Source organism: Pseudopodoces humilis, chromosome 3 (assembly GCF_049639895.1).
Source record: "Pseudopodoces humilis isolate 2021_Gansu_Grassland_sample_001 chromosome 3, ASM4963989v1, whole genome shotgun sequence".
Taxonomy (NCBI): domain Eukaryota; kingdom Metazoa; phylum Chordata; class Aves; order Passeriformes; family Paridae; genus Pseudopodoces; species Pseudopodoces humilis.
This window is the reverse complement of record NC_142202.1, coordinates 83,016,549-83,031,297: the sequence shown is the minus strand read 5'-3', so window position 1 is coordinate 83,031,297 and position 14,749 is coordinate 83,016,549. Positions and strand designations below refer to the sequence as shown.

At 37.6% G+C, this 14,749-nt stretch overlaps 1 protein-coding gene across 6 annotated transcripts in view; it reads left to right on the top strand.

The window, feature by feature from the left end:
• The window catches only part of MYO6 (myosin VI), a 105,318-nt gene that overhangs the window by 19,625 nt on the left and 70,944 nt on the right, over positions 1-14,749 (top strand). For all 6 annotated transcript variants that reach the window (XM_088052772.1, XM_014263656.2, XM_088052771.1 and 3 more), the window contains one exon: positions 10,630-10,768. In XM_088052772.1, coding sequence (XP_087908898.1) covers positions 10,652-10,768 — 117 coding nt within the window. In that variant the 5' untranslated portion in view covers positions 10,630-10,651. The remainder of the gene's footprint in view (positions 1-10,629; positions 10,769-14,749) is intronic.

Genomic DNA, 14,749 nt, shown 5'->3' with positions numbered 1-14,749 from the left:
GCTTAAGGGCTGGTCCTGGGAGCTGTGATTCTGCATAAGTTATTTTCGGTTTACTTTTGTATCAGATATATTGAGACTATTTGTGCCTGTGGTTGTCATGCAGTTCCCAGCCTCAGGGATGGTTCTCTTCTCCTGCCTGTGAAGGGAGACTGTGCTTGCTCTGTTGCCTGCATGATGACACCTGCTATTGAAAACCTTAAAGCTGTTCCAGATTTCTTCTAAAATATGCATTTGGCCTGGTCTCTTGTAACACTTGGGTAGAAAATTTATAACCATTTTTGTGGTGTTGCTCTTTGGTAATTTTTACTCATTGTTGACTTTAACAGAATTGTGAGCAGGGATGCACTTTCTTGCAGCATGTATGTTAAATTAATAAATATCATTTTATACATGATGGGGACAGGCAGTAACATTCAGGTAATCTATCTGAGGTATTAAAATCCAATTGAGGCTGGAAAAATGCAGTTGGACTTTGATCTCAGTCTTCTATTTCCTGAACAAAAAGTGAGCATAATGTTCTTGAGCTGGATTTCTTATAACTCATGGTTCTTAAAAGTATTGGGACTGAGGGAGCTACATCAGTCAATTTCTGTGGCTCCCTGAGACACTATCAGTAATAAGAAGAACAGCCTGTTTGTCTTTAGCTGTGGCAAAATCTATGCAAAGATTAGTACAGAGTCTATAATCTGCATGACCCTGTACCAAGGTTTAGGGAAGCCTAGAACTTTCTCAAACCTTGCAGAGAGCAGTGTCTTGCCAAAAAATGAAAGAGTTGAGCTGTGGTCAGGATGTGGCTAATGTGGAAGTTGTTATGGCCTGCAGTTTTCCCTGCTGCCAAAATCCTGTCAGTGCTAATATCAGATTTTGTCTGGTTTGTTACTGGTCAGATGCCAAGTCTTTACAGTACTTCTGTGAAAAGACAAGCTATTCATGAACAGTACATGAATTAAAGGTTATTTTAGAGTCACAGAGTGGCTTGATTTGGAAAGGACCTTTAAAGACATCAAGTCTTACCCCTCTGTCCCTCACTAGGTTGTTCAAAGCTCCATCCCAACTGACCTTGAAGGTTTCCAGGGATGGGGAAACTGCTTCTCCAGGCAAACCTCATTGTAACAAATTTCTTTCTTACATCCAGTCTAAATCTATCCTTTTCAGTTTAAAACTGTTACTAGGGGCCTTGATACAAAGTCTCTCTCCATCTTGCAGGTTAACTTCATTTATGTAAAGTCCACAATAATGTCTTCCTGGAGCCTTCTCTTCTTTATTCTGAACACCCCCAACTCTCTCAGTCTTTCTTCATAGGGAGAGATATTCTAGCTCTTTGATAATTTTTATGGGTTTTAAGTGTATTTTATTCCTAAATCATATATTCAAGGTAATTTTTTTGAGATTGAGATAACGTAAATGATCTTTATCTTTTGTGTAATTACTATTTTTTGTCTTATTGTAATGAGCTCACAATTCTCATCTTCCCAAGGAAACGAGTCAATTTGCTGACAAAACATGTTCTGTGTTACTTCTTGGAGTAGCTTTCTTGTCTATGCTGTTAAAATTGTCTTAAATGACTCTCATGATCTTTTACATTAAAAGAAAGCTTTCACTCACCTCCCTCATAATTACTGTTATCAATGAAATCTAATAACTTGGCAATAGATTCTATTATTTATTTATTTATTTGTATTGTGTTATTGTAAATTTTGACAAGAATCTTCCTTTTTTAGTTGTGTATTTCTGAAGGGAGAGTTTCTCCTGAGTTCACTGGTCCGTCATGGATTGTCTGTGTTTCAGCTCATTGCCTATAAACTACACCCATACTTTTTGTAATAAGTACAAGCTGATATGGAAAGAGAAAAAGAGTTTGAAACAGGTAATGTAAGTGTTTTTGGGAACTAATTCTGTCTCTGAAGGAGTTATGGATTCTGTACAGAGAGGGACGGCAATAAACAGTTCCGGGATTATACCTGGATAATTCGCAGATGCTGATTGTCATAAGTTTCTAGTATTTTCTCCTCGAATAAAGTGGCCAAATCAAAGTTAGTACCATTTGAAAACGTATGATTTACTTGCTATTTGTTATACTGGTAGTAAGTCAGAAAGTACAAATATATTTTTTCCCAGCCCAGGTTCTTTGTGCTGGTCTGAGGTCAAGCATCTGAAGTTTCCTGCACATCCTCCAGCAGCATTTGATGCTACTATCTGCAGTGCTTAGTTTATTTGACTTGACTTGGCTCCTGGCTGAGTATGTATTCTTATTTTTCTGAAATATCAGTTCCATTTTCACTGATATGTACCAGGAAGTGTTTTGCAATGTTTTTTTATTATTGGACTTTAAAAAGAAACTACCAGGCAAATGTCTCTGTTCAGTTACTTATGCATATGTGTTTATTAAACTGATAAAACTCAGTGCGGGTTGGTTGCTTTCTTATTTCTGTATTTACTTAGTTCCATTTGATTATTTTTCAGTGAGAGGGTTATATAACTGAAGTTCAAAACTTGACAAGACATGGGTTCAGAGAAGAGATCAGAAGGTGTGTTGGTCACCCTCAGGAGTCCCTGGGGTATTTCAGAAGCATTCATGGAGGCAGCCATGGAGAACAAGGTTACTGATAGACTCCAGCTTATGATTCAGCTCTTGACTTTCTCTGGTGGAATGATGATGGTGACTGCTTGAATGTCAAGGGCTTAGCATCACTCATCTAAAAATACAAAATAGATGGTATTGTCGCTGGGTTGTGTAGGTTTTCTATTTCAAATATTTTTCTGAAAAAAAAAATTAAGTTGTGCAGATTTCTTGAATTGCTGGTAAATTAACAAAAATTCAAAAGCACTCAAAAGTGGGGTTTGTTTTGTGGTTTATTTTTTTCTCTTTGGCTTGGGTTTTTCCTCCTTAAATTGGTGGTTAGGAATATTTGTCTGATTTTTTTTGGATGGCGGGTATGAACTTTTTTGGGTTTATCTGTGTTCATATGAGTTACAATAAATTACTGGATTCAGTCTACCTCAGCCTCTTTTTGAATCAGCTGGACAAAAACTGATATAAAATGCAATGTATGCTTTCTTTAACTGATACATGGCCCTGCTGGCTACACCAAGATGTGCTTTAGCCAGCATTGATGGTGGTCGACAGAGGATTAAAATTCTTGTCTTGATTGCTTTTCATAATGGGCAGCTTCTGCAGTTCAGATTATGGAAGTCAGTGACCAGGTATTGGTATTTATATGATAAATAACTGATACTTATAATAAGTGATCCATTTCCTTTGAAGTATTTGGGAATCAAATTAATTACTTTAGTGTTTGTTTTTCATTTGCCTAATTAGATTTTCTACTCTTTGTGCTGGAGGTGAGGTCCCTTGTATTTGATAGACTTAGGCCAACTGGTTGCTTTTGTTTCACCTTTTATACGGAGCTCAAAGAGAGACTGATGGATGCATAGATTTAAAAGAGAGTAAACGTATCAGTTCTTGTATTAGGTCACCTGAAGATGAGCAATAGCTTGGCAGCAGCACACGCTGGGTGGGGAAACAGGGCACTCTAATTTGACAGTAGGAAAGTATGAGATGTAGAAGATGAATGGGTGGGGGAGGCTGAAAAATGACATAACTGGAGGAGAATTTAAAGTTCATTAGCTTAGAGAGAGTCATCCTCAACCTTCAAGAAGTGTTTGCTCTTTCTCATGTTTACACTTGGATAAAGTGGCACATGAGGATATAAACAAATACACCGTTAAAGTGCTAGCTAAAGGGGTTTGAAGTTACTTGACCTTGTTGAGGCTGCTTATGGAATGTAATTTAAGCCATTGTGCTTGAGCTGCCAGTGGTCACACAGCATGACTACTGCCATAGGAATAGTTAACTCCAGAGTTCACCTTGTCTACTTGAACTACTCAGCTAGATCTTCAGGAGTGCATCCTATGTGTTCTTTATAGATTATGAGATGGTTTACGATACTTTTGATTTTGCTTTGAAGTCTTTGTCTGTTTGGTTGACTTCTGCCTTGGTATGTCTTTTCTTCCACTCTCGCTGCCTGCTGAGACTTGCAAACAAAACCTGAAAGAGTTAAGTTGAACAACCTCTTTCAAAAGTGTTTTTATGGCCTTGTTAGTTTTCTTCTGTTTTTTCTTTACAAAAAGAAAAAAAATCTTAAAAAAACTACCGAATTGAATTAGTATATTTTGCTTTTGTAGAATTCTTTCATCAGATGGTAGCATTTTTTTTTTCTTACAAAAGAGAAATCCTGATTTCTCTTTTGTAATGCTTCTAAAGTAGTGTCCAGACAATAACTGAGGAGCTTTTTCTTTAATTTTAACTTTGCTGCTCAGATGTGACACTGTGTTTTGTGTTTTACTACTTTTCCTCTTCCTTATTGTTGCTATTATTGGAGTAGGCATTGTTGGTTGAAAATGCTTATGCAGAACCCCTTGGCATACTTAATTCTTGGTTTGTCAGGAAGCTTCACTCAGGTTATTCTAATGAACAAGAACTGGGACAAAGACCTCCCTATTTACTTAGTAGGAACTAAAATAAGAATAATGTTCTTCAGAGAACTGTAGCTTAAAAAGCTGGCAGAAGAGCAGGAATTACAGAGGAGATCATCAGACCTAGCTGATTCTAATACAAAATTAGTTTTAATTTCTCAGTGTCAAAGTCAAAAGACCACAACCTCTGTGGTTAGAATTTTACAAATTTATAAGCTGTACAAAATTCATCGTGGTCTCATATAACAGTAGTTGAATTGGACAAATATTTGCTAGTTAACATGACATATATGTTGCTGTCTTCTTTTGTTAAGTCTCATTCAATATTCCATCTTCCCCACTCCTTGACATCTTCTCATGTGTTCATGAGAATGTTACTGTTTCTCCTCTGCTGGTGTGCCACAAGTGATCTTTTACTGTGTACAGCCTCTCTTGTGGACTCATTTCCTCTGCCATATCTTCAAGTTCGGTATGTTTGTTAAAATTGCCTAAACTCTGCCTCCTCTGGATTTCTTGAAGCTTCACTGTAACCTCCAATGGCAGATCTCCTTGTTCATGTGAGGTTTATTTTTATTTCTGGAGCAATACTGAGAATTTTTCACTTAGTAAACAACACCTGAAAGACACTTGGCCTTACAGAAATCTGTTCAGTTGATGTACAGAATATTTTGGATTAGCTTCCTACAATAGATGCTATTTTAATGGGCTACATTTTTGGTGTATGAAAGGTGCATAGATATACAAAAGTGCTGATTGATTCAACATGATGCATTTGAAAAAGCATAAAATACATGTATTTCAAAACTGAGGGTTCTTGAACAATGTCTGTACCACCTCATTGTCAGGATGGTGACATACATGAAACAGTCAGTTGCTGTGGGGGAAACTTCCTACCATTAATTGAATTCCTTCTTTTTAGCAGCTTATTTTGATGCAATAGCCATTTAAATATTTGCAGATAAAGTAGTATGGGTTTTTTCAAAGTACATGTTCTTACTCAGATCATCTCCTGCCCTTCATCAATACTTCTCAAGGTAGTCAGGAGGGGAAGAGGCAGAGCAGGGAGCAATGCCAGGAGAGTAGCTGGGGTGAAATGGCTCAAGTAGCAGTTAATACACAGGAAGGTGAGATCGTTTACAGGAAGCTGTACACGTCTTTGTACAGGCTAATCCTGTCCCTACCACACTCCTGCTTCTTAAAATTTATTCTTTCAGGAGCATGGATGTTCCAGGCAAATGTTTTCAGAAATGATACAAAATATTGCAGTTGTGCTTTACTGATTGGGAATTGCCAGTTTAATGTAGAGAAAATAAGTTTTCCCCTTTGCTTAAGGCATGAGGGACTGTCTTGTGTTTTCTTATTAAATAGTAAACACAAAAGCAGAGAAGGTATTTCCAGTGTGGATGTTAAGTACAAGTGAATACAAATACAAAAGAGTGGTTCATCTGGAGATACTACAGAAATCAGTTTCTGGTTGCTTAGTATTGAAAACGTGCTGATACATGCAAATGCACAAGAAAATGAGCATGCCATAAGATTAATTTCATCAGCTGTTGTGTTCAAGTTGTCCCAAGCAGTCAGAGAAGGTACCTTTAAGAGAAATTTTTATCTAGTAATTCTTAGATGTGGAATGATTACTCTTTGTTTTATATGCATACATCTGCAAAAGGTAGTGACAATTAACAAGGTGGGGTTAAGATTTTCAAAGCAAGTTGGTTTTGAAGGTACTTCTGTGCTGTGCTATATTCCAGTCTATTTCTTCTTTTCCAGTTTGGCAGAAGTCCCTGCTTGACAGTTACTTTGCTGATATTATTTTAGGTATGAAAAAGCTGCAGTGTGACATGGATAAACTAGAATGTGCTAGAGCACAGATCTGTAGTGAATTGGAAAAGTAAATAATAAAAATGGTATCAGTTTAATACTCAGTTAAACAGTGCAGCTATGACTGTATTGTAATTAGCTCAAAAATTAATCTCAACTATATCGGCAGTTCATTTGAAATACTGTGTCACCTGCAGTAGAGTGCTGCACGCTGCCTGAGCTTTGATTTAGAGAAGTTTCAGTTGAGCAGTAAACTAGGGTTGCAAAATTAATTTGTCTGACAATAAGGTACCGCTATGTATGAATGCTTCTGTCTAGTCTCTTCTGTATGTTTATAGGACGTGTCCCAGAGCATTCTCTTGTAACTCTCTTGCCTGCTGTAATCAGCAGAATTTTCAGCAGCTCTTAAACACACAATTACAAGGTAGTTTTACTATTAAAAAACCTGTGTGTTTTACAGTGATTGTTTACAACTATACCTATTCTAATTAGTTTATTTTCCTTGGACTTAGCCATTTTAGTGAGTTACTGTTGGTTGTTTAATGAAGTCTAATTTTTCATTTGTTTTAATTAGTTAATTGAGCAATCAGTACAGTGCTTTGGTATAGCAGACTGTTCATAGGATAGTAACTAGGATCAGATCATGCAAATGCCTGCCTCTGGGCTCTGGAAACACGTTTAAAATTGCATTAGTATATTTTGCTTTTGTAGAATTCTTTCATCAGATGGTAGCATTTGATTTCCTTTTGAATAGTCTATAACACCCAAATGTAGTTGTATTACATTCTTTTAAAATCAATTCTACTTAGGTAAACATAAGTGGGAGGATAGTGTCTCAACTTTAAACTGAGAAATTTTTTTTTGTTCCCTATACTCAATGTGTTATGCAGATAATTTTTTTGAGAAAAAATGTTATTAAACATTAAACTTAAAGGGGGAATTATAGTGCAGAAAAAAAGCTACAGACATGTTGGTGGGTGTTTTTATTGGAATCTGGGCAGTGATTTGTTTTGCAAGTTGTTTGAACACTAGTTCTAGTGTTTAGACAGTGCTGAATGTGTTAAGTACTCCTACTGATAATTAAGGTAAGATCTATTACTGCATACCAATTATGAAGAAATAAAATCTAACATTTGAAGGAACAGCTATTAAGTTTACCAGCTTCAGGCAAAGGCTTATTTTATTACTATCCCTCTTGTGCTCAACGGAGATAAAAGCTCTAGTACTGGGTTCCCGAGGTCTTTCCATGTAGAAAGAGGAAAGGGCAGCTGGCTTCCCATTTCTAAGCCTAACCTTTGTGAATTCTCTTCTTCATTTTAGAGATGTCTTAATTGTGGAGACCAAAATGATCCAGCAACTTAAAATCAATTAATATAAGCTGAGTGTATATATACAAATGCGGGTGACAACTTATTTTGTCTCCTTTTTTGGAAGCATCATTTAGGTTACTCCTTGTATTGGGTGATGTTGCTATCAAATTTGTTGCCTTAGAGCTTTTAGGCTGGGCCTGAGTCTCTTTGCTTTGACTGTTTTCAGAAACAGTATGCTCTTTTAGCAGTGTGGTGGACTGCATATAGATTGGATTTCAGTGGATGCATATTGGCAAAAAAGTTTGTTCCCATTGATAGTTCCTGTTCACTGTAAGATGCATGTCTGTAAACTGGCTATTCAAGAGCTTGTTTAGGAATAGGCTTCATGCATCTGTCTCAAGTCAATGGCACAATATATCAGATGGGGGTGTAAATAATAGAGCAGGTAATACCTGGTAGATTTTGATATTGAATTTCAATGCCCTCCCTGCCGGAGTTCCAGCTGACAGAGATGGAGTGGTGCTAAACCCAAAATGTTACAATTGGTTTTACGTCCCTACTCAGCCTGAAGACTGTATTTATTAAAATTAATTGTCCCATTAATAACTGACTCACTTGTATTTAGATTGCATTCATCCAGTGGTGTCTTAGATGCTTGAAAAGCCTCAGGTACTTTTCTTAAACTTGCATTTCCTGGTGGTGGCTGAATTCAATCACTGCTGTGTCCTTCAAGTGGATTTTTTTCAGCTTGTGACACTCCCCTGTCATAATTTAATAATAAAGTATGAAGTTGCCTTAAGAATAAGTAAGAATGTGAAAAGCCTTGTTCAGTGAACAAAGCAGAAGCATCTGGATGTGAACTGGGAAGATTGGATTCTAACTTTTGCTGAAATTTTGGCAGTAATTTGAGGGTTTGTTTCTTGTGCAACATGGTTATGTCTGGAGCCCTGACCATACTACTTGGGTTGTAAAAGACAGGCTTGTTTTTAGTGGTTGTGTGACATACCGTTTAACTACTATTTTGAACCAGCATTTTAAATGCAAATGATAGGTTTGTGAAGAAATGAAGGCTTGGTTATGTCCAGAAATAAACTCAGCTATTTAGTAACTATGCCCATGATGGCAGCTGGATCTAGAGGTCAGGTCTGGCTGGAAAAAAATTCCTTTTTCAGTATCATAAAATAAAGAAAAAATGGCCAAAAGCCAGTTGGCTGAGCAGTTGAGTGAATACAGATGTTTACAGGATTTATTGTACAGTGATGGCAATGCATGATGAAGATGCTGTTTTGTAGAATTCATGGACTGTGGCAAAAGACTGGAAGTAAACAGAAGTAAATGTGATACTGGAGGTTTTAGAAAATAACTTTCTGTGTGTAGTTAAGAGAAGTTACTATGTTCTGTTCATGGGAGAAAAGTAAATCACAAGTTTCCCTGTAATTTCACATCAAAGTTGCCAAGGAATAAGATAGCTTGCTGTAACTAAGACCAGCAGCATTGTCAAAGAGATCACAACCAGCCTCTTCCTTCCCTTCAAACTTTTCTAATCTGTTCTTGGAGGCAGAAAAAAGCAGGTCATGTGCAGCATGTGCTGACACATCCTCTGAGGTACAAGAATGTCCTTCTCTGGTTGTAGTCGTACAACTTTCTGGCTTACAGGTGTCCTCTTTTTCCTTGCTAGTGCTTATGGCAAAGGGATCTTCAGCTTTCATTGTAAGAAATTTTCCCTTCAGATAAGGGAAAAGAAAAATGTGGGACACTTTCCCAAGTTTTCCCTAGACTTCTGGTGCTTGTTGCGAGTTTTTTCTTTGCTGCTTGGTAGTCTTATCTTTCATGCTGAGAGAGGCAAGTCACACTTTGGTGGTATGAGATTACTTTTTACAAATTTTGGAATCACTAAAACATGTCAGTTTAGTATGTGAATGAGTTTTGGAGGAGAGTAAGGAACAGCCAGGAGAAGTGAGCCTTTTAAGCTGAGTGAACTCTATTCTTATTAGGGTAAGGACTATAAAGTAGGTTTAAAAGAAACCAAAACCAAACCAACAACAAGAGCAAAATAAAACCAAAAAAAAAAAAAAAACCAAAAAAAAACCCATGAAAAAAGGGACCAATTCAGCGTATTTAAAATGGCACCATTAGCCATTCAGAGTGTGCCAGCCTTGGCAACTTTCCTTGTTAACTCAATGACTATTGTGTGCAATCAAATACTCCCTTTTAATTGGGAGCCTATTTAGCTGTATAACTTGAGGAACATAAGGTTTGAGTATCTTGGCTTTACATCTTTTTCGCTTCCAGATCAAAATTATTTCAAAACAGTTTTCATGTCATTTTTCAATAGAAAATAAAGTTCCTTAAGAGGAAGACCTGTAATATTACAGTATCAGGAGGGTCAGCCTTTAAAAGACTTACAGGATGATAAATCAACGGAGACTAAATATATCTGTGGGTTATTTGAAAGGCATATGCTCAGCCACACAACAAGAGTGTACACATTCATTTGTCTCAAATGCCAAGAAGCTGGATTTCTGCTCATGTCTCAACGTGTGTTGTTGCAAAAATACAAATATTTGTACACTAAATCAAGTACAGACAAGTATCAATTAGTCATGACCCACTGCATGCACATACATATATATCTGTGTCTTTACATGTGTCTCCATATATGTATATATACACACTCCTAGCATAGTCTTGGCTTTGAATCTATCTTGCACTTCTAATTTGATCATGAGATAGACTCTCTTCTTGGTTCACAAGTTAGGAAAGCTGGATAAAGAGCTTCAGGGAGCAGTGTCTGGATCCCACAAAAAATGGTTCTGTTCCTCAGTCTTCTCCATGCTGAAGTCCAAGGGGTGTCCTCTGTAGGCAAAACATTGTGAGTTGGAGAAAGGCTGGCTCCAGTCTGCAGAGGCTGTCTCCTTTCATACTGAATAATAGAATAAAGTCTGTGTAGTAAATCATGATGGTTTATTCCATTTGTAAATAAAGTGTTTTGATTAATTCTAGTTTTTTTTTTTTCTTGCAGGTAATACTGGATAGATCCCACAATGGAAGACGGGAAGCCTGTTTGGGCTCCACACCCAACTGATGGATTTCAGATGGGGATGATTGTGGACATTGGACCCAACAACTTAACTATTGAGCCTTTGAATCAGAAAGGCAAGGTAAGTGTCTCACAAAGGAAAAGATAAAAAAGCCTACAAGAAACCACCTTACCTGTAGGCTGGTTCTTTGCCACTATCTTCAACTGCACAGAGCCTGAAGGAGTGGAAAATCACTTTTCTCTTTAAAGTTTGGCTAAGAATCTTTCTTCAGCTTTAGCTTGTATTGCAATGGACCCCTCACACTTAAAAGAAGTGCATACTTTGTCAGTTATCTGCATGTGCATTTAGTACGTACTCATGAAAGAGACGAGGTTTGAATCTCCATAGCCATTTGATTCAGTACTGTATGCTTTATTTTCCTCAATTAGACACTGATTAAGAGCCTGCTGTTGAGGTTAGCTTCTCTCTTTTTCCTTACATGCATAGGAAGGGTCCTACAGGGATGTGCTGGGCCCTGGCTAAGATTAGATACCATTAGACTGATGAGGACTGAGAGATGGATCCTCTTAAGTACCCTGAGAAATAATATGATGTCAAACAAAGGTCCTATGTAATTGCTACATCAAATTAAAGTCAAAATAAATGTAATTTTTAAAATGAAGACCTAATTCATCCTAATTAGAGTGTTCCAATGTCTTGATTTATCATGACATCTTTCAGACTCAGTATGTTGTAACTAAATGTCAGTTTTTATAGGAAGCACCTTGTAGCTTTCAATTAGCCTAATTCAAGTGGTCAGATTCCTGGGTTGTACTAGCTAGAATAAGATTAGCACTGCCTTAGAAATTGTAATTTCGGTATTTTTGAATATATTTTTGTGCCCTTTCTAATAGTTTTGTTTTTTCTTTATATTCAAGGATGTAAAAAAGACAACACTGTTTAATAACTTCTTTTTTTTTTATGTCAGCAATACGAGAGAATGCCTTGTCACAGGTCAAAAGGTTATGCAGCAGTCCTTCCTTTTGGGGGAATGTTTATAGGCTTTCTCTTTTTTTTGCATCTTGGAGAGGAAGTTGATTTTGCCTTCCTTAGAAATACAAATCAAGTGTAGCATCTGATTTTTGAGTGAGAGAGATAAAGTCTATAGGTTTAGTAGTAGTAGTATTCATTTGTCAGTTTGAGGAGGAGCAAGATTATTCAGTCAAGGATATTAAATATTCCAAATGGCTAATATTAAAATGCCTTAAATAAATTTCCCCCCCACTGCTGTTTCTGTTTATATTCCCCAATGGTCCTGATGCCATAAACAGCAAAAGGCTTTACACTGAAACAGAAACGATAAGAATATTTCTGAGTCACTATTTATTTCTAACATGCGTTCCTTTCAGGGACCATATATCATTAAAAAAAACATAACAAAAAACAACAAGAAATGATCCTAAAGTAAAAGTAATTTGTTTCATGCTTTTCTCGACAAAGATATCTCTTTTGTCTAGGGAGTTTGTTATTCTGCTGTTGGCTGTTTTGAATTAAGCAGATCAATTAAGAGCCTAATGCTCATTCATCTAAGGGAACAAGCACTTCACGGTCTAAATGCTGTAGAGATTATGGTCCTATATTTTTGACTATCAAAATTAATTAACCTTATATTAATAAAGGTGGAGTAAAAAGTTTTCTTGGTTACCTTCTCAGTCTTTTCAAGCTGTCACTGATTTCTTTTTAGAGAAACATTTCTCATTGCTTTCTGACTTTTTAAGACTACTCTGTCCTTGTGCACTTACACCATTCATTTGAAGTAGTCAGCATTAATACTCATTATCACTTTGTTTTCTTAAAATGGTAGTTCAGAAGTGCTCTTCAGCAAGAATGCATGATCCAGCAGCTCCAGAGTTGCCTATGATAATTACAGGGAGGAGAGGAGTAACCTGATCTTGTAAACATATCCGGGCAGTCTAACTTATTATTATTTTTTAATCTGGGTCATTACCATGTCATATATATTCTCTGTAGGCACTGGTAACTTACCAGAGGTCACAGTATGAAAAGGAAATGTGTATGCATGTGTTTGATTATTGCCTTTTATGACACTGTTGTCAATAATTGCTGCAGTATAGGCTGCAAGGCAGCAGGTTCACCATGTCTCAAACCCCTCCCTCCCATCCCTACCTGTAGCCAGCTCTGGCACTGCAAGGTGGCACTTCCCAGCTCCACCTGCCGAGCTGTGCAAATGAGGTCAGAGAACAGATCCAATTGAGACAAGTGGAAAGTTTTCAGCATGGCAGCAAGCAGTGGAAGGGGGGCAGACTGTTGTGGTGGCAGGTTGCTTCACATTATGAAACCAAGTTACTCAGTCCAGACTCTGTGAAGGTCCAACACACCAATTCACTTAAACCCCAGCAACAGCATTTTTGGGCACCACAGCCTATCCCCAAGTGTTTGCAGTTCTGTGCAGAGGCTGTGTCTAAGCGAGGTGGGGATCTGAGTCACCCAGCCTGCCCTGCACAAAGTACTGCAAGCCGTAGGAGAGTTTTACTGGAACAGAGGATGAATGTGTTACGTGATGGGAACCTCTTCCCAAAAAGTAGATCATTGGCTTGCATGGCTCATAAATGCCAAGACTGGAAAAAAAGCCAGAGAAACTGGAGAGTGCTTTGCTAATGAGCATGGTCCCACCTAGAGTTGGAGTCCTGCCCTGAAAACGGGCTCCAAACTGGATTGGGGGTACCAGAGCTGGCAGTCCTGGCCCATGGCCCACGAGCAGTCACATGCTGGTGGTACAAGGAAGGAGGCAGGTAGAAAGGGAACCAACTACTAAACTCAACTAGTATTACACTTTCATTTCCTCTTAAAGTGTTCTTTTCTAAATATACTGGTATTTGTAATCTTGGCTCTTGTTGCATATAACTTTTTATTCTTTGAGGCTAAAACGAGGAGAAGGTAGATGACAGTGAAATTTCAAAATGGGGAATTTACTCTTTTACTGGAGGTAGAAAATATAAAGAAGTGATTAGGAAGAGACTCACTGGGACATCTTACAGGGCTTGTACCCTGAGATGCCATTCTGGGCGCCATGGGACACTGAGGAATAGGGGGCAGGCACCTCTTACAGCTTCAGCAGTCATGAGTTTCTGGCAGTCATTGGGAAGGTGTGAGGTGCTGCCGGCACTCACTGACACCCATCCTGCCATCAAATGAGAGACACCTTATGGCTCTGTGCCACCTCTGAAGGGTCATGGAAGGCTTTATGGGCCACCTGCTCTGGTATGCTGTGAATAACCAGAAAGGTATTTTTCCCAGCCAAGTATAAAGGAATAAATGTACTTTGAAAGTAAGGATCAGAATGTTCAAAGTTCAATGCTTCAAGCTAAGGTGGTTTTGCTGGGTTTTTTTTTAACAGTGAGGGCAACTTGCTTGCATGAGACATGCTTTTGTCTGTCTTACACATGGTTTGTACTGCTGTAGGTTGGTTTGTGAAATACAGCTGAGAGTAGGGATGTCTCCTGTCTATATCTGGAAGGTAAAAAGGAAGGCATGGTTACAGATATTAGATTACATGGTAGAAAGAAGATCCTGCTTGAATGGAAAGATATCTTTTTTCACTCATCTAGTTTCTGGGAGAATAGTTAAGATTGCCATTGGATTTCAAGGGTTGCTTCATTACAAAGATGACCAAAAAACTCCTTCAGAATGCCCTAAACCTTGTTTTGCTTCCTAAGACCACTTTATTGTCTTGTAAGATTAATACACTCTCCACTGTCTTAGAACAAACTTGTCTTAAGCTACGATTAATGCAAAAGTCTTCCCTCAATTATCTGAAGTTTTATTTCCTTAAAATAATTGTTTAAAAAAATTAAAAATGGGACAATATAGTAAAGAATTTTAGATATTTTCTTATTGATAGATCTACTATACCTGCCTAATTTTCTGTTTAAAATACTAGATTTTAATACTCAGAGCTCTGCTCATCTAGCTATCACCTACGTAACAAGTACCTTACTTTACATAAAGCAGTATTCCAACTGTGACATACAGCAGTGAATTTTTTTTGTTGACCTAGTTGAAACTATACCTATATTCTTATCTAAAAAAGGCCAAGAGAAA